We start from the raw sequence: 23,754 nt of genomic DNA, 5'->3' as shown, positions 1-23,754 counted from the left end.
GAAACAATCAATTGGGACATTCAACAAAAGGCTGCAGTATATTCTGGCCTAGTAGAAGTTTTTCCTGTTCAACCTGTAAGACAACCAGCCATGCCTTTCTCCACCAGGCCATCCTCACTCCCCAGTATTCATGGAATCAGCATTCCATGAATACTGGATATACTCTGTTCCTCATTGGACTTTTTATTATTGCTTGGCTACATTTTAAGCTGGGTTCTGTTTTTCTGTGAATCTTTTACTTTTTTGGCCTTGGTATTTCTACAGTTCTGCTGAGTTAGGAATGGCTGCTCCCTCCCCTGTTTCTCTCTTCCAGGTCACTGCCCCTTTTTGTCTCCTTTTTCTCAATTGGTCTTAAAAGAATAATATGAGAAAGAAAGCATGTTGTTGCCTTCTGATTTTTATATTCTCCTTCAAGTTCAGATAATTCTTGAAATTAAGTCAAGGAGATGGTAGTGATGTTCCATGGACATGAATTTCTGCTTAACACAGTAGTTGGGAGCAGGGAGAGGCGGGAAATATAAATCAAAACTATTATTATTAGTTAAAACATGTATATTTGCAAAATAATTATTTGTGTAATTTTCACATACTGGATAAGCATTATTGTATATGGTCTGAATTAGTGTCACTTCATCCAACTTCTCATTTTGCAGGTTCTTCTAGTTCTTACTCAGAAATCCGCTATAAGCCTTCATTTTTACAAGATAGTGAACTCCAACATCTAATCCTTAAGGTAGGTAAAAATATCATGTCACAATTTCCTTCTGGAATGGATAATTAGCCTTTTTGCTCAAAACCTGCAAGGCAGCTTATAATATAAAGCAAATATTTGAATAGGTGATATATTAGCAACATCAAAAGCGACTTCTGAATTTCCAGGTAAACCATCATTACTCCTCCCAAAGATGTAAGCACAAAAGAGCATGTGAAGGACCTTGATAAATCTGGGTCATAAACTGTTCTAATTAAATACAACCACAGTACTGTTTAGAACATTTTAAGGAGTAATCTTAATGCTGAAATACATACCACAGAAGGACATGTAGTTTCTTGCTATTTACATGCACTCCTTGATTACTGCTATTTGATTCCTCCTGCCAGCAAGAATAGTTCCAATAACCAGGAGCTCATTGGGAGGAAAAATCTGAGCCAGATATAGGAGTTGAAAAGAGAAAATGTCTTTGCTTAGTGAATGGTTAGAACTCATTTAAAGAAGACATCAGCCAAATATTAATGTGGAAGACTTTCTTGAGTTCAAGTGCTACTACATCAGACTAGAATCTTTAGGTGTTCTTCCTAACTTCATGAGAAGTGCTGCTGAAAATGGTTGTTGTAAAGGCAGCATGATGTTGGAGTAACATGTAGGCTTCCTGGTCTGATCCAAAAGTTTCTTTCCTTGGGCAGAAGTCATTTTTTCACAGAGGAAAAAAATTTGGGGCCCAATCCATAGCAACTTCTGATGTTTTAAATATTGTAACCCTGGCAAACTGAATACTTTAAAATAATATAAAAATAATATAAAATATGTAAAATAAAAAGTTATAAAATTTCTTTTATGTGCCCAAGCTTTTTAAAATGCCTAGTTGCCTACGTTTCCTAATTAGTCTTAATGTAATCTATTTTTCTTTATTTCCAGGCTGCAGATGGGTTCCTCTTTGTGGTTGGATGTGACAGAGGCAAAATCCTGTTTGTTTCAGAATCTGTTTCCACAATACTTAATTATGACCCAGTAGGTAACATTATAGTAAAGAGTTTTCTTTTGTTAGATTCTTTATTAAAGACCCATTCTTGAAGCAACAAAACTAAGCAGAATAAATACATAGACATTTGTCTTGAATACTCTTGTACTGTATGTCAGCTCTCCCAATGCATGTCAGAAAGCCCCCACTTGCCACTTTTTAAAAACCCACAGGCTAGTTCCAGCTCCAGTGAGTGTTCATGCATGCAGGGTGACTGTTGCAGTTAGCATCTATATGCAGACTTCGCCTCTCCCCCCTTATCCAATGTCGCGGCTGCTTGGAGGATGTGGCTGTAGGCATTTCCGCGCTCCCAGATATGCTCCCAAACATTGTGGCTGTGACGGGCAAGGAGAGAAGGGCAAGTGAAGCCTCGCCCCAAAACACAGCCTCAAGTGTGGCAGCAGCGAGCAGGGCAAGTACCTCCAAGCACCAAAACAAGGTGCCAAAGCATGGCAACGGGGAAGGTGACAGGCACAGCCAGGCCCCCAAACATGCCCTCCGGATTATCTGACATTTTTGGCTATTCGCCTGTTTATGTCGGATAATCGAGACTCTACTGTACTTGGTCTGAAATACAGAAGTAATTATGGTGAACATTGCTCTTTTTCCTTTCCCCGCTACTTATGTAGGCTGAAATCCTTTTGGTTAGTCCCAGCTAGAGTGAATCTGTTCAGTCAGTTGTTGATTGGTGAGTCAACATGTAAATAAATCCAGTTGATGATTCAATGGATTGTTTCTAGTTCAGACTAAAATACAATTTAGGCAAGTGGTACTCAGCTTTTTCCCTCTTCGGACCGCACTTTACATCTATATGCAGACTTCGCCTCTCCCCCCTTATGCAGTATATGAATAAAAATACTTTGTTTGTTTAGTGTGCATATTTTCATTCACATATTCATGTACATTCATATTTTAATATTTTATAAAGAAATAACGTTCAAATTAGAAGAGATTTATTTAAGTAAATTCAGTGTTTCACTCAACATATGTAAATTTTACAGTTAAAAGGGTTTGTGAGGAGGAGGGGGTTCAGAGTTTCCAAGTCTTGTACACCCCTGGGCAACTCTTGTGCCCTCTCTGAGAGGTTTTGTCCCACCATTTGAGAACCACTGATTTGGGGCATAATGTTCAAAGTGAAAACTCACTCAGTTCTAGGGTCACATGATGTCACATTACAGTCAGTGCTCCAGGCTGTTATATGAAAATATTTGATGTGCACTTATTTAAATACTTATGCACTTATGTGCACTTATTTAAATACAGCTTTTAAAGTGTGAAACAAGCAAACATGCAATACAATTGCTTTGAAACGATATAAGTGCCAAGAAAAAATTAAGTACTTGGTGAAGGCCTGTTGTGTCTTGTGGATGTGTAAAAGATGCTGCATGATACATGAATCATAAATTAATACTTTTTGTCTTCCATTAGGCCAGTTTGATAGGGCAAAGTCTTTTTGACTATCTTCATCCAAAGGATGTTGCCAAAGTGAAGGAGCAACTTTCATCTTCAGATGCTTCACCAAGAGAGAAATTAATAGATACCAAAAGTAAGTTTCCCCCTAAAAATGTAAGAATGTCATTAAGTCTTAGTGGGTGCATTAATGTATGTAGAGACATATTCTCACAATCCAGATTGTTTGGCCAAAACTGAATGTACTTGCACAGAGGTGCTCCCAAGAAATTGTTTCAGACTAGGAGAGAGCAGAATGTCACCATGGGCCTGTTTTGTAGACCCTGGTCCCTCTGTCCCCTACCCCCTACAGTTTGGGAGACTTTTCTTGCTTGGAGGAATAACTGCTTCCAACTCCTCCCACCAAAACCATATTGTCCACTGGTTTTTTAAAAATTCACATTGTGTCAGGCCTGGTACAGCTTGCAGAGGAGGCTGGAGTAGAAATTTGGCCTCCAGTTGTGTCCATGTTGCCTGGTCCTATTTTAAACAGTACAAATGAAAAAATGTTTAAGCCATTACATGTGTGCTAAGACCTTGTATGTGTCAGACATACTTGTTTGTTTTTCTTGTGTTCAGTATATTTTGTCAGTAGAAAAGATCTGGTGTAGTCAAGCATGGGATAAAATATTTCAGTACCAAGGATCATTCTCCTATCAAAATGTTAGTGCCAGTCCTAAATGTAACTGTCGGCATTGTATTTTTGTCACTGTGCACTTTGCAGCTAGTTATGTTAATATTGTCAAAACCTTTTTTTAACCACACAGTCAAATGAGAGGTGAAAGCTATGCTTAGTGTAATTTAAGTTATGTGTAACATTGACTAGGCTGTAAAATATCTTCTCACAGTTCATGGCCAATTTTGTCAATCATGTTTTTAAATTTTTTTTAATTGATCAAAGATTTCAGAATAGTTACATGAGGTGAAGTTTCAGATACAATCAGAAAATGTCCTGAAAACATGTTAAAACATACTAATACAAAATGTTCTTCATAGCTCATATGACACCATGTTTTTTGTGTGTTCTGCTCTTATTACATTTTGAAAGCTGGTTTACAAGTTCACACGGATTTTCAAGCAGGATCCTCTCGTCTGCATTCTGGTGCTCGGCGCTCATTTTTTTGTCGAATAAAGTGTACAAGAAACACAGTCAAAGAGGAAAAAGAATCGTTGCCAAACTCAAAAAAGAAAGGTATTATTGAAGAAAATTCTCTTTAAAATATTGTGTGAGTTAAATTGTAATGAAAACAAATTACAGTTCTGCAAGTTTAAGACCTTGCATGCTATATTTGAGAATATAATTATTCTTGTTAGATTTTACAGCTGTAAACTGAAGAATTTGAACATCTGCATTCAAAATACCTGAAGCAATATATTAAAAGGAAATGCATTTGTCATATAAAATTATTAACTTATGAACTTACATTTTTGATGAAGCACATTCACATGCTACACATCTGCTTAACTGAAAAAGAAATGATTGAGATGTAGTCCCATTCAAGAATGATAGGGAACTAAAGTTTTGTGATTGTAGTCCAATGACCCAATTTGGATATTTCTGCATAACATAACATTTGTGCATAACATACCACTTACAGGTGTGGATTGGGTATTTTTGCAAGTAGAGTGTTCAGTCTGGATACCAGATGCATGGCATTTTATCAGAAACATAGCGAGGACAATGCTTAACGTACCATTACCAATAACGTCAATAATATTTTGCAGGCAGGTATGGTTGAATCCTCTTCTACAAAACAGTGATTTCCATAAGTATTTCTTGTTTTAGAATTTTCTATGTGCATTCTCTGTTTTATGGATATAACCAATGACAGTTTAAAATTGCTATACTTTACTTTAAAACTGTCCTTAGGGCATAAAATCTTATTTTGTGTAGATCTATGAGTATTTTATTTTTGGTTCAGTTTTATTTACTGACCTCTTGATGTACTCTTTCTTTATGGATGGATGTAAATTATGTTTACTCATCTGAGGAAAAAAAATGGAAACAGAAACATAACAGACTGAAAGTAATAGCAGAATACTCTTCTGCTTTCCCTGGAAACCTTACAGTTTACTGTAGGCAATAAAATGGGGTGATGCCAAATCTAGACCTGACCTATATCTCTACTGTCTGTCACTTCAGCTGAAACAGTGTAAGAAAGTTACTAAAGCAGCATCCTAAGCAAGAGAGCTTTTACTTAGTTGTGTATAAGGTTGATCTGTTTATTTACTGTCTCACAAAAAATAATGTGTAGGCATATTTTGTGCTGCATACCTTAGAAGCAAGGTACAGAATCAATAGAATCAGAATCAATTCCATGAGACGTGTACTGTGGGGTTATGTATTCGAATGTTTCCCCACTGTGCAGGGAGATACCAGCTACTCATGCTAATGAGTTACAGAGAAGTAGTTCAACCATGCTTTTCACTTGGTTATGCTTTCATACACACATGGAATTATTTCCAGGGGGAAGTATTTGGTTATACTGTCCCTTATCTGTAGTTTTAAATACTACAGTCCAGCAACTAGTATGTGAGTTTGCTGAGCTGAATTCTTGTTAATGCAATCTCTAAACAGGCAAGGTTTTAAATAAAAACAAATCTAAACTTCCTTCTGCATTTTATTTAGCTCAGTATGAATTATAGCATGTGTGAAATCCAAACAGTCATGTACAGGAAAGTCTCTATTACTAAACTGTTTAATTTTCTTCTTATATGTGAGAACATCTTTTAATTGCCAGCACCTGTGACTTACCTTCCCAAATCTTTTATAAGATTAGAAGTGCGCTTCCACAGGTAAGCTAAACCTGAATAGCGTTTAAAAAACAAGTCCGAATGAATTAACACTACAGTCTTATGTATAGATTTGTAGGACTCCTGCCTTTAAGCAAGCACAAAACATAATAGCAATTAATGTTTTTGAAGAAGAAGATGAAAACCATTTTGTGTTTTGACTAATGTAGATCATAAAAAGTACTGTACTGTTCATTGCACGGGGTATCTGAAGAACTGGCCTCCTAATGAGGTGGGAGTTGAAGAGGAGAGCGATGCGGAAAAAGGCAGCAGTAACTTCAACTGTCTCGTTGCAATTGGCCGACTACATCCTTACACTGTTCCACAAAAAAGCAATGAGATAAAAGTCAAGCCAACAGAATTCGTAACACGTTTTGCCATGGATGGAAAATTTGTTTTTGTAGACCAACGGTAAATCTTTCTATATTTTTTAAAATGAAAATAAGCTCTTAAATTCATCTGAGGTTTTCAGTACTTTGGGGTGAAACAGATCTCCCCAAAGGGGTGGCTTGAAGCCGCCCTGAGAGAACTGAGTTGGGGCTGTGGCAACCACATGCAGCAGCACCAATCTGCCTTTATGCCGGCCCAAAAAGAAGTGGCAAAATGCTGTTCCTTATTGACCCAGCAAAAAGCCAGCTTTTCCTGCCCCACTGCAGGTTTATGGTGCTCCTGCGGCATGTGGCGTATAAATACCGTGCTGCTAGAGTGCCCTGAAGCCAGCCCACGTGTGAGCAGGCGGGCAGCATGACACTGGTTTTCAGGTGGCTTCAGAGTGTGTGGCATCAAAATGCAGTGCTCTGAAGCCACCTGGAAGCTGGCACAAAGGTTTAGTCTGCTTCGCCCCTAAAAGTCTGTTTTTTCTGGAAGGCTTTTATTAAGGTATCAATATTCTGTAAAATCTTTTGGAGTCCCCAGTTAAAAGAATTGTTTAGATAAGCAGTTGCTAAATTGAGACATGGTTTCTTTTTTGTATTTATATTTTTTAATATTGAATCAAAGAGGATCATTAGCAAAAGTTATAAGTATAAATGATGAAATAAACATGCTTCTGATGCTTGGAGGTTTATAGTTTCAGTACTCTAGTGTCTATCCTTTGGTCTAATGAAACAAAATAATAATGTGATATTTATATTTTTCAGATTGAATAAAAGAGTCTCATTTGCAAAAGCTATAAGTCTAAATTATGAAAAAACGCTTCTGAAGTTTAGAGATTAATATTTTATTACCCTAGTGTTATCCTTAAGTCTGATGAAACAGTTATATGATATCCCATTTTTTTGTCTTTTGTTTTAGCTGTTTGTATTAAATTCTGAATTAACTATTGTTTCATTTCAAATGCCAAGCATCTGTAACTTATGATATGCATTTTCTGTTTTGGGAACTACTAGAATGTGGCTACTGATTTAAAGAAAATCAGTTTTGGAAATTAGTAAAAACTATAATGTGTTTGCATTTCCTTGTAGTGCAACAGCAATTTTAGGATATTTGCCACAAGAGCTTCTGGGAACTTCTTGTTATGAGTATTTCCACCAAGATGATCACAGTCACCTAACTGAAAAACACAAAGCAGGTACAGTGCATCAGTTATTACATGGTTCTTTATTTCTCTTGTCCTCTATTGTTTTATCAACATTTTAAGTTTGAAGCCCACCACCTGTATTCTTGCTGGTACCAGATTAGGATATAAATATTACCAACAACAAAGAGTGCATCTGCATTGTAGAAATAATGCAGTTTGACACCACTTTAACTTCTATGTCTCCATCCAACAGAATCTTGGGATCTATAGTTTTGTGAGACACCAGCACTCTTTGGTAGAGAAAGCTAAAGGCCTTGTAAAACTACAAATCCCAGAGTACTATAGGATGGAGCTACAGACTTAAAGTGGTGCCAATCTGTATTATTTTTACAGTGAAGATACACCCCCAAAAATTCCTTTGAAATCAAGACTATCTTCAGTGTGAAACTGCAAGGCACATTTTAGGTCAAGTACAGTGAGTTTCTCAAAGCCTCTGCACTATCACATTTGGAAATAAGTTCACTGTTATAACAGGTAAAACTTGCAATGATAATCCAAAGTCAAATTACTTTACTACTGTTTGGGGTAAACATCTCAGAATAAGTCCCAGTCTGTTTGCTCCCACTAAATGCTTCAAATTCCACCACCCCCACAGGTGCATGCCCAGCCCCATCTTTACAGCCCCATGTTAAATTTAGATTTGTCATGAATGAGGAAGAAAAGATTTAAAGCATAAAGAAACATTTTAGATATGCATATGGCACAATACTACTGGCAGAAACCAATAAGAACCTGCAACAATTACTGAAGAAGGTTAAGGAGGAAAGTCTTAAAGTTGGATTAATGCTGATTATGAAAACAAAAATAATGACCACGGAGGAGCTACAAGAACTCACCCTAGGCAAGGAGAAAATCAAAATAGTGAGAGAGTTCCCATACCTTGGATCAAATATTGACCAGAATAGTCAGACTGCAGTTAAAAAATCAAAAGAAGACTAGGATTGGGAAGGGCAGCTATGAAAGAACTGCACAAGATCCTAAAGTTCAAAGATATAACTCTCAGTACTGTGAGAATACCCCAGGCCATTGTATTCCCTGTCACAATGTATGCATGTGAGACTTAGACAGTGAAGAAAGCCGATAGAAGGAAAATCAACTCATTTGAGATGTAGTGCTGGAGAATAGGGCTGAAGATGCCAAAAAGACAAACAATTGGATTCTAGAACCGATCAAGCCTGAACTCTCCCTGGATGCCAGGATGATTAAATTGAGACTATCATACTTTGGCCACATTATGAGAAAGCATGAATCATTAGAAAAGACAATGATGCTGGGGAACATATAGGGCAGTAGAAAGAGAGGAAGACCACACACCAGATTTTTAGACTTGATCAGGGAGCCCACGAACCTGAGCCTACAGGACCAGAGCAGCGCAGTCGAGAACAGGGAATCTTGGAAATGTCTCATCCACAGGGTCACCATGCATTGAAGTCAACTTGAAAGCATGTAACAACACCAGTTGTATATCCAGCTGTTCAAACATAGATGGATGCTGCCTGGCCACTCCTGCCTTCCTTGGCCATTAAAGGCAATGAGGGAAGGGTAGCAGGAGACAGGTATGTTCTGTGGCAGGGGGTGATTATATGATGGTGGCGGTGAATATCCCCTTCTGTAAGGATTATGGAAGGACATATGTATATGTCAGTGGCAAGAGTTCTCTTTCTCAGAACAACAGGAAAGGAGAGGCACAGTGCTTCCCTTGCTGAAGAAATTACACATTGGTTTCGGTTTTATTTCCCCATTTATTGAATGGTAGTTATCAGGGAGTGAAGGATAAGATGAATAAGATTTAAAGGATGTAATACAACTGTCATACTGTATAAACAAATTATTTTTAATAATTAGGACTGAAATTAATGAATAAACTGTAAGTTGTTTTAATAATGTTTTTTTTTCTCTAGTGCTGCAGAGCAAAGAAAAAATATTTACAAATTCTTACAAATTCAAAGCAAAGGATGGCTCATTTGTTACATTAAAAAGTCAGTGGTTTAGTTTCATAAATCCATGGACCAAAGAACTGGAATACATTGTTTCAATCAATACAGTTGTTTTGTAAGTTGTTCAAAATTCCCCCAATGACTTATTTTTAATATTTATTTTAGTCTAGATAGGAAATATAATAGCGAGAAAGGCATTTGCTTTAATTATCTCTGGCCTGCTGATGTAAAACAGTGTTCTCTCTTTTATGTTGTTTTTAGATGCCTTGTTTATTCATCAACATGTGTACTGTTTTCATAACAAAAAATACATCCATGTTTTGCTGTTTTATTCTTTGTTAAACATACTGTTTTGCATTGTTTGAAAATCTTTAATTAATTTTTTTTTAAATTGCAAGTAGCAAGTACATTAAAATATATATGTTGTTGCTGATGTAAGGAATGGTGAAATTTAATTTGCTGTTATAGATTTATTTGTTAATTAAACTGTCAGGTTTTTATTTTAAGAGACTTTATGATTTCTTTTTTAATTTTAAGAGACCACTGAATTTACAGAGTAACTCATGTTGGTTTGTTACCACTGCCCCCAAGTGGCACTTGGGGAAAAAAGGTCCTTCAAAAATACTTTTTCAATAACCTTTCTCCAGCCTGTCACTATTCAACATAATTTAATTAATTCCATTCTGCTAACTTTCCTACTAAGCAAATCACTTTGTATTCAGGGGCATCAGTTTTACACGGATAGTATTTTTATGCCTATCACCAGTCTACTCTACACTGCAGAAATGACTGCTATGGTTCAACAATGGAATTCTTGGATTTGTATTTTGTTGTTGCACCAGAACTCTTTGACAGAGAAGGCTAAATATTTCACAAATCTCCAAATGCCATAGCTTTGATCCATAGCAATTAAAGCAGTGTCAAACTACATTATTTCTGCAGTGCTGACTAGACCCTAGTTTTTAAGCCAGTTGTTTCCTTTACATACGTATAGCAAGACATGTTAGATTTTATTAAAGCATTAATATATTTCATTTTTCATTGCATTGGTCCACATCTAACTTGTTGGATAAAATCTGACCTTTTTAGGTCTGACTTAAATCTGACCTGGGAGCTCTTCACCTGTTGGGCTCAGTAGGTATAATCAATATACTGATTGTTGGATACACAGTGGGCCTTGTCTGCTTGCTTTGCCCTAGAACTTTCTTTAGAGGTAGATTCCCTCTGATGTGCTCTGGAAAACTGCAACCCTTAATATCTAGGAGGGGATGATGGTAAAGTCAGTTACATTGAATTCTGTATGTGTGCACTTTAATTCCTTGTAACAAATGCATTGCATATAAGCCTGTTCAAAGAGGTCAGTTTTTATTCACTTTCTCCAACATGTGAAAATGCCTTTAGTCTTTGTTACTCTCCCAGCCTTATAATTTTTAACCCATTGTACTGAGGAAGTTATATCTGAAAAAACATCACTTTTTTCTGTGCTGATAATGTTTAGAGGTCATAATGAATCAGGTGAAGAAGCACTGCTGCCCTGCAGTTCCCTATCTTCAGAAGGCAAGTATGTTTTCGTATTGTAAAAATAATAGACATATTCTTCCCAGAATATTATTACACATAACAGAAATATACAAACAAAACTGTGCTGTATTATTGCATTAAGACTATATTTTGGTGACTTTGGTGACAAGGTAAATCCTGATATTGGTAGGAAATGGGTCTGTTATATTAATGAAATTGCCAAGATAAAAGGATCCTTCCAACTTTACTTTTTTCGTGAAAAACTTCATTTCCTTCATTTGAAATTACACTATTTCTTTAGTATGCCCTTCAGATAAAATAATAAAAGAACACATTTCTCTGCCTTTGGGAGTAAAGTGTCATTATACTTTATTTATTACATTATTGTAACTTTTTTCCTGGTTTTTGTTGAGTACCAAAGTCGCTCACATCAGTAAACAAAAAAAACCAGGTAGGACCTCCAACTGGGATTACAGACGAAAATGACAAAGTCATACAAGGGGAGTGGAGTTAAATCAGTTCCTTAAACAAGTGGGTGTGTGATGTTAGCAGGCGTTTAACCAGAATACACTGACTCTCTTTTTCTCTTAAAACAGATACACCGAAGCCACCATTTCTCAGTGTACCAGGGATGTCTACAGGAACTGTACTTGGGGCTGGAAGCATAGGAACTGAAATTGCAAATGAAGTCTTAGATTTACAAAGGTAATTTTGGCTTTAGAACTCTTAAATCAAGCTTTTTAAAGAAAAAAATAGCTTACTAATGAAACATCCTAATGATATGGAACAGCTACTAATTTGATGTTACAAGCCCTTTTGTTGGCCAATCCCCTTCTTCCCACCATACTCTTTACAATAAAGTGTTTTCAGGCAAAAAGAGGACATTTCTGGGATATCTTCCATACTTATGTCCTAATTTAGTTGAGAACTCCTGCTTCAGTGCCAAAATACTTGAATTTTACTGATACTCCCAACCAGAATAACCCATTGAATCAACTGTTCAATGGTGAGTCAGCACTTAAGTAAATCCCATAGAATAGTTCCAATGGGTCTATTATAATTGGGGATAGACAGCATGGTGTAATGGTTTGAGTGTTGAACTATAAGTATGGAAATCAGAGTTGAATTCCCTGCTCACCCACGGGAACCTTGGGTGAGTCACACTCAGCCCCAGAAAACCCTGTGATAGATTTGTCTTGGGGTCACCATAAGCTGGAAAGGACTTGAAGGCACATAGGAACAACAAGAACATTCTAATTAGGACTATTAGCAGGATTCAGATTGTAATATCTTATTTAAATTTAGTACTGACCAGAGTTGTAGCCTAATCAATTCATAACATAGGCCCAAGACAGATGGGCTGAAAGGGTTGTGCTGGTGGCTATACTAGAGTTAGGGACCATGCACCAACCACACAGTACCTAACCCTAGTATGTGTGGGTGGCGGCCTCCCATCCACATGGGAGCCGCCATCTTTACGTAAGCGATGCACAGCATCCATGCATCACTGCGCGTCATTTGCACCAATGGTGCACTCGTGACATCCGCTTGACGGCTAAAATAGAACCTGGTTTTTCCAGGTTCTTTTTACTCTGGAGAGATGCCATGTGGTTTGGCAGCTGCAGCGTCCATCCGGAGAGAAATAGGCTTCCGGAAGGCCTCCCTTTTAGGCCAGTCTGTACCGGGCCATACTGTTCAGTAAGAGGGATGGTTCAAACAGAATTTGAGCACTCATATATGTGAATGAATATTAGAGTGCTCTTCCTATGTACTAGAAATAATAATAGTGAATATTTTATAGTTTTATTGCATTTAAGTTAATATGTTTGCCTTTGCTTATAGCATAGCAGTACTACTGTAAAATATTTCTGACCAGGTCCTGTTTCATACATCTTATTCAAAGTTGTTATCTGAAGGCATTTTAATGAAGATTAAATATTATTTTTGTTTGTGTAGGTCGCATACTTCTCCGTCTGCCAGTGATTTAAGCCCATCAGATCTTATGAGAACGTCTTCTTCCCCAGTTTTAACAGTAAACTGTAGCAATGTAAGTTTTCCTGAACTACTGACCATTAAGAATGGCTTGTGTTTATGAACCATTTGGTTTTTATTTAATTTGCTAGCCTTCCTCATAGATGTGTGAAGAATAGCGCAAAAAGGGAGCCTGAGGGGCTGCCTCTGACATTTTGCAGACAGCCAAAGGATGAACCTCTGAAGAAGAATCCTCTACATGGGCTTGGGCAAATGGATCCCACTGGGTTGGAATGCAGTCCTGTGCCTTCAGGTGCCACAATTGTAGAGTGTATGTGTGCAAGCTGTTCAGTGTAGAGACCTTAGGGGGAGAGCTAGTTGGGTCTCTTCTTAGTCTACGTGGGGACTCCTTTAAGATTTGTAACGCACATTGGAAGTTATTGCTGCTTAAAACAAAAGCTGTAGGTTGAACTAGTCTTCTATCACTCTTGCCTAAAAAATTTTCTGTGTTTCCTCCTGTTTCTTTGGATGAACTCTCTACACTGCTGAACTCTTCCAAACCTGCAACTTGTTCTCTTGATCCAATTCCCGCTCGTCTTCTAATTTCTATAGCTCCCTCTTTTCTGCCCTCGCTTCTCTATATCTTTAATCTCTCTCTCTACGGGTTCTTTGCCTTAGGTCTTTAAACATGCTTTAGTTTCTCCTATTCTGAAAAACCTCTCTTCTTTGTCTAGCTATTGTCTGATTTCTCTTCTTCCTTTTCTTTCTAAGGTTTTGGAACGGGTCATTTATTCTCACTGTCCTGAGTTTCTTATCTATTTTATTGTTTGTATGTACAGCGCTGTGCAAATCTACAGCACTATATAAATAAAGCATAACAACAACAACAACTGTAGGGAGAAGTGCAGCCCCCTAGGGTATTTTGTGGCCCCAGCCCCTCAGATTCTCATGTTTTGCTCTCCCTAGGCTGTTTTCAGCCTAGGAAAGACTGTTTTTTTCCAGTAGGAAGTAATCTAAAAGTGGAATTGTCTGCCATATCCTTTTGGGAAAAAAATCCCTAAAATAGACCAAAGAGAATCATAAACATAGTGAAATTGTTCTCTGACCCCTTCAGGGGGTGTGGACCCCCCAAGATCCCTTGGGAGGGTCAGTATGGCCCAACAATCCCCAAAGAAATGTCCACTCTTACTATGAGTGCTCACAGAAGTATTTTCTGTACTTAACTGTGGTGATAACAAATGGTGACTGTAGACAAAATAATTGTGGTATATACTAATAATTTTGAAAATACATGTTTTTTAAAAAATGGTTTGACTTTGCTTTGGTTTTTCATAAAACTATCTAATGAAGAAACTATTTAATCATTTCTCAAGTATGAGTATTTACAATCTGGCTAACCTAGGTATTTAATTTTTATCTTATGAAATTAAGTTGGTTTGGTTTGCTCAGTAAATTAGAGACCTCAACCAAGGGTATTTCTTTTTTATTTGCTCTATTTTTGTGAGAGTGGGGCTGAGTCAGGGAAGAATAAAGGTGAAAGGAACAACAACAACAAAAAAAAAGAGGGAGGGGGAAGAAAAGACAAAATTGTGTAGAGGACATATTCCCATACCTATATATACGTGGCTACTCTTAAATCTACATGGGATTACAGCCGCAATGCTTTTCAGCATATTTAACTGTAGTTTGGATTGTGGAATTTAATTCAAGATCTGTGTACAGTATAGCTCAAATCTGATTTTAGAAGGAAGTTATAGATCATGGGCAATTACAGAATGGTTGCTATCTGTAAATTTGTCAGTCCCTTTTAAACAAAGCCACCTTATTTGTCTAATATTTCCCTGCTTATTAATGTTTATTTCTTTAATGCCTGTAATTTGATTAAGAATTGAAAGTTTTATTTTTTCCTTTGTTCTCAGGTGCCAAATAAAGAACTTACACAGTTATGTCCTTCAGTTATAGAAGATTTGGAAACTTCAGGGCAAAATCAGGGCACTGTTTCATTTCCTACCAATGAGCCACTTCTCAGTAAGCTTTTTTTCTCATAACTTTTTCATTGTGGAGATAATTAGTAGCTTCTGAAGACAGAGATTTGTAAAACTGAGTTGTTGGTGCTCCCACTAATGAAAAGCTTAGGTGAACAAAAAGACTGTATAACCTCTGAATGTTTTCTGATTGTACTGAGATACACAAAGCAAAAGATTTTTAGCTGAGCCACACAAAACAATTGCACACAGCTGTTCCTTACAATTTCTTTTAACGTCTGTGATTGCTTATTTTCATCTGGTAACCATCTGAAATCTTTCAGCAAGCAATACTTGTAATCTTATAAAGACAGTGTGGCTGGCACGAGTAGTCCATTATCATTGTTACCAAGGCTAATATGTTATCTATGTAATGGATCTGACTATCTCACCACAACTTTTGTGTTTTCATATGAAGATTGGCTGGGGTTCTTCTGAGCCATAAATCTTCTTCTGTTAATAATATGAAAGCAAATGTTTCTTCATGGGTAGCAGTGTTGCTATCACTTTTTAAAAGTATTCAGTTGCCATATAATAACTAGGCTGCAGTGAGTGGTGTCTTGGGGGTCTGTGCATGCATGCACACTCTCTCCCTTAGTTGAAAAGGAGAATCAGCCAGTTTATCTCTCACCTTCCCTTCATTCTGAGTTTACATTCCCATTTCTCTTTTGCTGGTCAGCTTGTTGAAGGATGAGGAAACATTTAAATTCAAGCATGCAGTCTTTGCACTGTATGCTATGATGACTTCCCCTTTTAAACTGTGTTGCTGACAGCACACCAAACCATGACAATTTGTCAGGAGCGCACTTTGAATGTGGAAGACATCATGCAGGACAGACTCTTCTTGATGTATGACAGCCTTTGGGGGGTGCAGTTGTACTGGGAAAGCAAGTGTGCAAGGAATGTCATTTTCCATATGCCCTCTTCCTAAGCACAATTGTAGGAGTGCAGAGGAGTGAATGAGGGGCAATCTCGCATGGAACAGGTCATATAAGAGGCCTCAGAAGGCCACATACAGACCCTATGTTATAATGCAATCACCAGTACAATAAAATAGTAAATGTACATATTATTCCTATTTTCTTACCATGTATGCTTTAAGGCAGACACAGTAAGACAGTAAAGCCCAATTTCTTTTAGATGTGGAATACAAAATTTATAACACAAATTCTACAAATGAGCCAAAGGAAATATTTTTCTAACATAAAGTGAAAAATCTTAGTTTTTTAAATTATTTTCTACAAGAAAAAAAAGGGTATTTCAGAGGCTGTGGAAGAAACTGAGCCTTCTGCAATCTAATAAAAGACTAGACTGCTAAGATGTTTGCGGAGCTGGCTTTCAGTGCACAGGCTCACTTTAATAAGTCAGGATCCTACTAAGTTCTTACAGCCTAGTACATCTCTGCTCCCCCTCCCCACCTCACAAGCTGAGCAGGTCACCCTTTAGGCCAGATGTGGTGCCAGAAGCTCTCACCTAGCTCTGTAGTTGCCTCTGGTGTTCAGCCACAGCTCCACCCCTCCATCAGAGCCAATGATTCGGGGCAAGTATAGTGACAATGCTAGGGACAGGTGGTTTGCTCTACTTGCATTATATTAGATTTTGGACTGTATGGATTTTTGTACATTATAAGTACCTTTGTCTTCCCTGTCCCACATACAGGCGATGCTTCTCAGTTGGATTTTGATGCAGTATGTGAAAACGACACTGCCATGGCTGCTCTTATGAATTACTTGGAAGCTGAAGGTGGGCTGGGTGATCCAGCAGAACTCAATGACATGCAGTGGACTCTCTAGTTTTACTCAAGTGAAGAGGAGCATATGTTTCTTTGATGCATAGAGTAATCATTTATCCTCAAGTACTGTATTAGTGGTACCTTTTAAGGCTTTAAATACAATATCTATTTTTGAAAGACTTCTGCCTTACTCATAAAGACATGGTTTTGGCTGCATATATTTAAAAGATGTGATATTTTTTAAAACACACAGAACCTCAGTTTTCTTACATATGTTGACTGGAATGCTTAAAAACATGGTTATATTTTTACTAAACTCTTTTAAAGAGAAGTTACTGTAAAATGGGCTTAGGGATTTTGTTCTCGGACGTTTCTATCTTTGAAATATCTATTTATTGGTGTTTTTGCTAGTTGTTCCTAATTTATTAGTGTTGATTCTTAAAAGCATACTGTATTTAAGTAGGTCTAGACTTTGTAATGTCCATTTATGTAAAAATTCTGGTCTAAAATGTTTTATTTTATTGTTTGACTATAAAACCTGGGATCAAGAAACTACCAGTAGACATTTATAAAACTAAATAGTCATCCATCATATTGTTCAGGAAATAATTCAGTATATTGCCGAGTACAAGGCAACTACAGGGAACTTAAACAACTGAACTTGGTACATTTTCTAGTGTTTGAAGCAATAATCTAGAACATGAAGCACAAGAAGGGATGACATTAAATCAATATATAAAGTATAAAGTATACTGTCAGTGACTGTGTAGTGGAAACTCTTTTAAGAAGCATCATTGGTATAGTTGTTAAGAGCTTTGAGATGTAAAAGATTGGAGTAAAAATAAACCAGTTGATTAAAAATTAAAGGGCTTTTTTCTGTCAAGTTTGAGGGGGGAATTTTTAATTTTTGTGTAAGACACTTATATAAAAATAGTGCATATGCACTACTGGTGTAGCTCTTGAGCACCTGTGTATTTTTTTAAACTGCAGTGTGCAAATTGTACCTAAAGGTATGGGCAATAGCTAGCCTTAGTCCTAAAGGGGAAAAGAAATATTAGCATACTGAGGACTGAGCTTAGTGTTTTTTACAGTGCATCCCTTTGTAGAATGATTCAGAAATAGGTTTTGAGTTCAGTGAGACTAATTCTCAGATGGGACTGCAATATCCTTTCCACCATCATTGAATGCTGTGAATATATTAGACTTGGATGTACTAATGCATTTAGATAGAGGCATGCTTTCCTCACCTAATAGCTAAAATATAAGGAAGGCTCTGAAAGCCCACAAAACATAAAGTACTGGCCCAATGAGATAGTTAAGTAATAAAACTTGAAGATGCTGTTAATTCATCTACTGAGGTGAACTTTGTAATATGTTTTAAAATTTTAGTTTAATATAGGTACAGTAATAATTTTTCTATATTTGAACATTAAAAATAGCTTGGTTAAGAGTAGTGTGTGTTAGATTAAAACTACTGCAGATTTAATGTGAAAGTGTGTCTGGGAGAATTCCTTCATTCATTATGAAATTGGTACATGCACCATGTACAATACTCTGCATTTAATTTTCCTCTGACTTCACTGTCTAGAAAGCCACCCAGTTTCAGTGTATAAATAACTAAAATTCTGTATTACACTTTATGTATCTGATGAGATTGAATATAGTCTGTAAAATCTAATACTATAATAAGTATGTTAAACGTTAAGGTGCTATAGCGACTCTAATATATTTGATAATGTTAGTGTTTGTGGAGCCATTTATGTATCCTCACAGTTTGTACATGCAGTTAAAAAAATGTTCACCTTTTCCACTTTACAGATTCTGCTGTAAGTATACATTCTCCTAACTGCTAATTATGTAATGCTTGAAGCAACCCTGAGAGTGTTTGCTTCTAAAATAATTCTAGGAAAAGCAAAAAGCTGAATCATGACTCTAAATGGCCACTAGATGACTCGCTACTTCTGTTACAGTCGTACACTTTATTTTGTCTTGCAACAGTATTGTATGGGTTGCATTGATGTTTATAATACAGATGTCGGATAGATGTGAGGAAAATATTTAACAATCATGTGGGGGATGTTTTATGTTTAGACGATGGCAGTACGTTAGTCAGTGGATGTTATTTTTCCAGCCTGTCTTTCTTCTGTTGGTGTTTTGTTTTACTTTGAAAAGGAAAACGGGCCAAAATCTTGTCAGTTTGTCAAAAATTCACGTAAGAACTTGCGGATGCTGTAAAGCTGAATGTGGCTCAAAGTGTAGAGTTGCTTTCAACAACGGAGAGTCAGTAAACTACATCCAGGCCCTTAAGGGACGTTTCCTCTGTGACCATTGTCAAGCAAGAAATAAAAGAGGGTGTGAATGATAGACAATTGCTGTAGCAAGAAGATCTGGCCAAAGGGTTGCTATTGCAATTTTGTCCATTCCTCCCTAATGTTTTCTTCATCTTGCAAATCTAGTTGCTTTCTAGAGGTGTAGGGTAATGAAAAAAGTGTGTTACTCAGATGTAAACAGTGGCAAGCCTATTATATCCTGTCCTGTGCAGTCATGGACCAATATTAAGAAATATGTCAATTGGGCCTGAAACAGATGGCTGAAATTATATGGTTTTCCGCTGGGTTTGGGGCATGGCGTTTAGATGATGAATTCCTAAACACAGTGGGAAACTATGCCAGACCTGCATCATCGTGAAAGAACCAGGACAAAAAGGAGCAGTAAAATACCGTTCCTTTTGCCAGTTTGGGCTGTGTGTATGTGTATGGTTACCATGGCCTTGGCATGGCCCTGGCATGTTTTTTTCAGCCTGTCTGTTTTGGGCCATGGACACTCACCATTTTGGATAGTTTCTTAAAAATCTGAATGCGGTAATTAATACTGTATATTTTAATATAGGGAAAGTTAGTATCAGGAAACTAGCAAACACTTACTCGTCCTATTCTATTTATCCTAATCTGTCTTATTTATCTGTACACTTGCTGGCTGAGTGTTCAAAAATTCTAATAGATGGGCTAATTAAGTCTTCTAATGCACATTAGGCATTGTCAACTGTCCAGAAAAATAATAGGTTGGGAAATTCCTGTGACTATTTGTGCATCTCCTATTTTATCCTTTTGAAGGTAATTCCTTTGTGGAACTAGCTTGTTTTAATAGGGCAGAGCTTTCCATGAGCAACATGAACAGTATATCTGTGTTTATGCTCACTTTTAAAATTATTTCCTTGTTTCTACCAATTGAAAAGTGTACTGATTTTTTTCTGTTTACCAATTTCTACTTTTCACAATACATTTTGTAAGTATTTATGCTAATTAATGGGTAGGGAAATTCAAATATATTTTATACAAAAATGTCCTTGGAGTGTGTGTGTGTGTGTGTTGTTTTTTTTTAAATAGGCAGCATTAACACTCTGTTTAACCAGTTCAGTTGATTAGTTCTTCTAGACTGCTTCATGAAATCTGTGTTTCCATAATTATGATTTTACATTGCTTTCATCTGAAGAGTGCTGGGTTGCAAGCCTAAAAAGCTTTCTACCTCCTCTATGCTTGGTGTATATAATTGAATCCAGAAGTTACATTCTTAACAGAAGATTCTTCTCTTGTAGTGTGTATCTGGCCTCACTGCTTGCCTTATACATGTAGATGTATGTGCGTCTTTAACACTACATTGTCCTTGCACTTTTTTAAATAAAGTTTATTGAATTAAAAAAAACATATAAACATACATGCTCCGAAACAAACATAAAACATTCCTACATGCTTACATTAACATTCTAACATTGATACTTCCATTTACATTCACATAGCAGTTTAGAAATTGTTTCTTCCTACTTCTTGCTATATTTTCTTCTCTTTTCTTCTATTCCTAATTTCTTCTAACAACCCAATCAGTCATCTAACTATCATTCTAACATTCACATGACTTCCTTTTCCTCTTCACACTGTTTATGCAAATAATAACAATTAGTGACTTTCTTTCCTCTATTAGCCTCTTGTATCTACACCCAATTTCTTGATAAAAAGAATAAACCAAAAAAAATTGCCAAGGTTATCCAGACTTGATCAATTGTTGTTGCAATATCATTAAATATACACTATTTCTCAGCAGTCTACGACGCTCTACACTATACTTTCCCAATACTACATTCCCCTAAATAATAATATTTACTGCATTCCCCGTAAATACTTAAATACAAGGTGACATAAAATTCCTTCCTGATGTCAATTGTGGATAGATTTCCAAATCTTATTTAAGTACTCTGTCACAGGTGCCCAGGTTTTATCTACTACATTTGTCGTTTCTCCTCTTAAAATTAAAGTAAGTTTATCCATCTCTATTGCTTCATAGAGGTTGATTAACCAGTTATTTTTTATCAGGTATCTTGTCATTCTTCCATTTCTGCACCAGCGAAATTCTTGCTAAGTTAACTGAGTAAAGCAGAATTTTACCAAATTTTCTTTCCAGGGTTTCATCAAACATGTTTATTAAATACGTCTCAATTTTTTTCTGTATTGCTGTTCCTAATATTTTTGATAATGTGGAGTTAACCATATCCCAATAATTTCCTACTTTCTTGCAAGACCACCAGCAATGGAAGAAAGTGCCAGGATCCTTTTTACACTTCCAACACAAATTGCAAGTTTTTAAATACATTTTAGAATTTTTTTTCTAGTGTCAAGTACCAGCGATAAAAGACTTTATAAGAATTTTCCCTGATTTGTTGTGACACTGTGTATTTTTTGACATTCTGCCACGATCTTCCCCATTTTGCCAGTTCTATGTTATGCCCAATGTTTCTTGCCCACTTTACCATTACTTCTTTGATAATTTCTGTCTCCAAACCTTCTCTCAATAAAATATTATAAAGTTTCCCAATCATGCCTTTTTTTTCTGTGGTAATAATTTTAAATATTTCTGGGCCTTTACTTTTCCCCATAAAGCCAAAGCATTTTTTATCCATTTGATATCTCTCCAAAATCTGCCTGTAGGGAAACCAATTAATCCTAACTCCCTCTATTTCTAGCTCTTCTTGAGTCGTTAGTGTCACTCCTCCAGCATAAGATTTTAATAAGTTTCTATATGTGAGCCAATTTTCATACTGGATAGTATCCCTTCTTCGTAGCGCTTCTAAAGGGGAAACCCATTCAGGCATCTTTTGATTCCAGCGTTTTTTGTATCTTTTCCAAACGTCCAATAAAGACCTTCTGATACAGTGATTATAAAAATTGGAATTAACTTTCTCTTTACCATATATGAGGTAAGCGTGCCACCCAAAACAGAGGCCCTCCCCCTCAATAGCCAACAGATTGTTATTCTCCAATATGATCCAATCCCTCAGCCATTACAGGCAACATGAGTCATAATATAGTTCTAAATTTGGTATCACTAATCCACCTCTTTGTTTTGAATCCTACAGAATTTTTAGCCGCGTTCTAGATTTTTTCCCTTGCCAAATGAAAGATGCAATTTCTTTGTGCCAATTCTTGAATGTTTTTTTTCCTTATTGGGACTGGGATCATTTGGAAGTAAAACATCAGCCTTGGTAATATTGAGAATTTGATTGCTTCCATCCTGCCAAATAATGATAATCTAGCTCTACTCCATCTTCTCATGTAACTCTTAATTTTTTCCCATATTATCTTATAATTTTTATCAAATTTATTTTATTATTAGTCAGATTTATTCCCAAATACTTAACTGCTTTTTGGATCTGTATGCCCTCTGGGTGTATAGCTCTTTCTCCTCCTCAGATGTTAAATTCTTGGTTTAAAACACAAATTTATCCTTATTAATTTTACAACCAATAATCTCCCCGAATTTTTCAAATTTTGCCATCACCATTTCTGCACTCATTAGGTTCATCCAGTATAACTGCCAGATCATCTGCGTATGCACCTATTTTATAGGAGTGACTTTTTATTTTAAGTCCTTTAATTTCCTTGTCTTGATTTATATCTCTAATTAGTAATTCAATTATTAAATTAAAAAGTAGTGGGGAGACGGGGCATCCTTGCCTCATACCTCTTTCTATAGGGAAGGATTGGGTTCTCTGTCCATTCACACAAACTTGGGCAGATTGAGCTTTATAAATCTCTTTAATCCAGAATTCAAATTTATTTCCTAGTTCCATCCTCTCCACGAGCTCATATATTACATCCCAGCTAACAGTATCAAAGGCTTTTTCTAGTCTTTGCACTTTTAAAATATTTGAATGGTCCCTTATTTGCACTACAAAGTTAAACTTTTTTTTTAAATTGCAGCGGTATTGCAGAGAATATGTTGATGGTGTCATGCATACTGGACAGTTAATTGACCATCATAGCTGGTGCCAACATGTGAGAAAGTTATAACACACTTCTTCATTGTCCCCATAATGTGTTCTTGGGCATGGAAATGTAGATATTAGGGATGGAAGGTATATTGAAAAATATTTGAAGAATGGTCAAAACATGTTTTTGAGTATTGGGAAACTGTGGCAAGAAGAATTCTGGACTGATGAGAATCTTCACAATTTGGAGCTTATTTTGTGTAAAATGTCCTTTTCTGTCTCTGTGGACAACATTTCCATTCAACCAGTCCAGCAAGCCCGCAGTCTTGGCTTTATCTTTGACTCTTCTCTGTCGTGTATCCCTCAGATCCAGACCACAGCCAAGGCTTGTAGATTGCTTTTGTACAATATTGCCAAAATCCGACCATATCTCACTGCCTCTACTGCCAAGATCCTGGTCCATGCCCTAGTGATCTCACGACTGGATTACTGTAATGTCCTCCTGGCTGGGCTTCCTTTTTCTCACCTCCGTCCTTTAATCTCTGTCCAGCATTCAGCTGCACGCATTATCACTTCCACCCACCGCTCTGACCACATCTCTCCTGTGTTGGCATCCCTTCACTGGCTCCCTCTCCCTTTCCGCATTCAGTATAAGCTCCTGCTGTCGACATTCAAAGCCCTCCATGGACTGGCCCCTCCTTACTTATCAGACCTTCTTTCTCCTCACCTTCCCACCAGGGCCCTCCGTTC

The 23,754-nt window shown here is 36.8% G+C and overlaps 1 protein-coding gene across 6 annotated transcripts in view; it reads left to right on the top strand.

The window, feature by feature from the left end:
* The window catches only part of ARNTL2 (aryl hydrocarbon receptor nuclear translocator like 2), a 53,271-nt gene that overhangs the window by 19,745 nt on the left and 9,772 nt on the right, over positions 1–23,754 (top strand). For 4 of the 6 annotated variants that reach the window (XM_042468357.1, XM_042468356.1, XM_042468355.1 and 1 more), the window contains 12 exons: positions 654–733; positions 1,637–1,729; positions 3,168–3,285; positions 4,237–4,380; positions 6,152–6,392; positions 7,445–7,551; positions 9,462–9,612; positions 10,996–11,054; positions 11,615–11,723; positions 12,975–13,065; positions 14,909–15,017; positions 16,673–16,756. In XM_042468357.1, coding sequence (XP_042324291.1) covers positions 654–733; positions 1,637–1,729; positions 3,168–3,285; positions 4,237–4,380; positions 6,152–6,392; positions 7,445–7,551; positions 9,462–9,612; positions 10,996–11,054; positions 11,615–11,723; positions 12,975–13,065; positions 14,909–15,017; positions 16,673–16,756 — 1,386 coding nt within the window. Of the gene's footprint in view, positions 1–653; positions 734–1,636; positions 1,730–3,167; positions 3,286–4,236; positions 4,381–6,151; positions 6,393–7,444; positions 7,552–9,461; positions 9,613–10,995; positions 11,055–11,614; positions 11,724–12,974; positions 13,066–14,908; positions 15,018–16,672; positions 20,091–23,754 lie in introns of those variants that run through there. The other 2 variants (XM_042468358.1, XM_042468353.1) reach the window with 1 other exon arrangement.

Source organism: Sceloporus undulatus, chromosome 5 (genome assembly GCF_019175285.1).
Source record: "Sceloporus undulatus isolate JIND9_A2432 ecotype Alabama chromosome 5, SceUnd_v1.1, whole genome shotgun sequence".
In the NCBI taxonomy this organism is placed as follows: domain Eukaryota; kingdom Metazoa; phylum Chordata; class Lepidosauria; order Squamata; family Phrynosomatidae; genus Sceloporus; species Sceloporus undulatus.
This window is presented reverse-complemented; position numbering and strand designations above follow the sequence as displayed.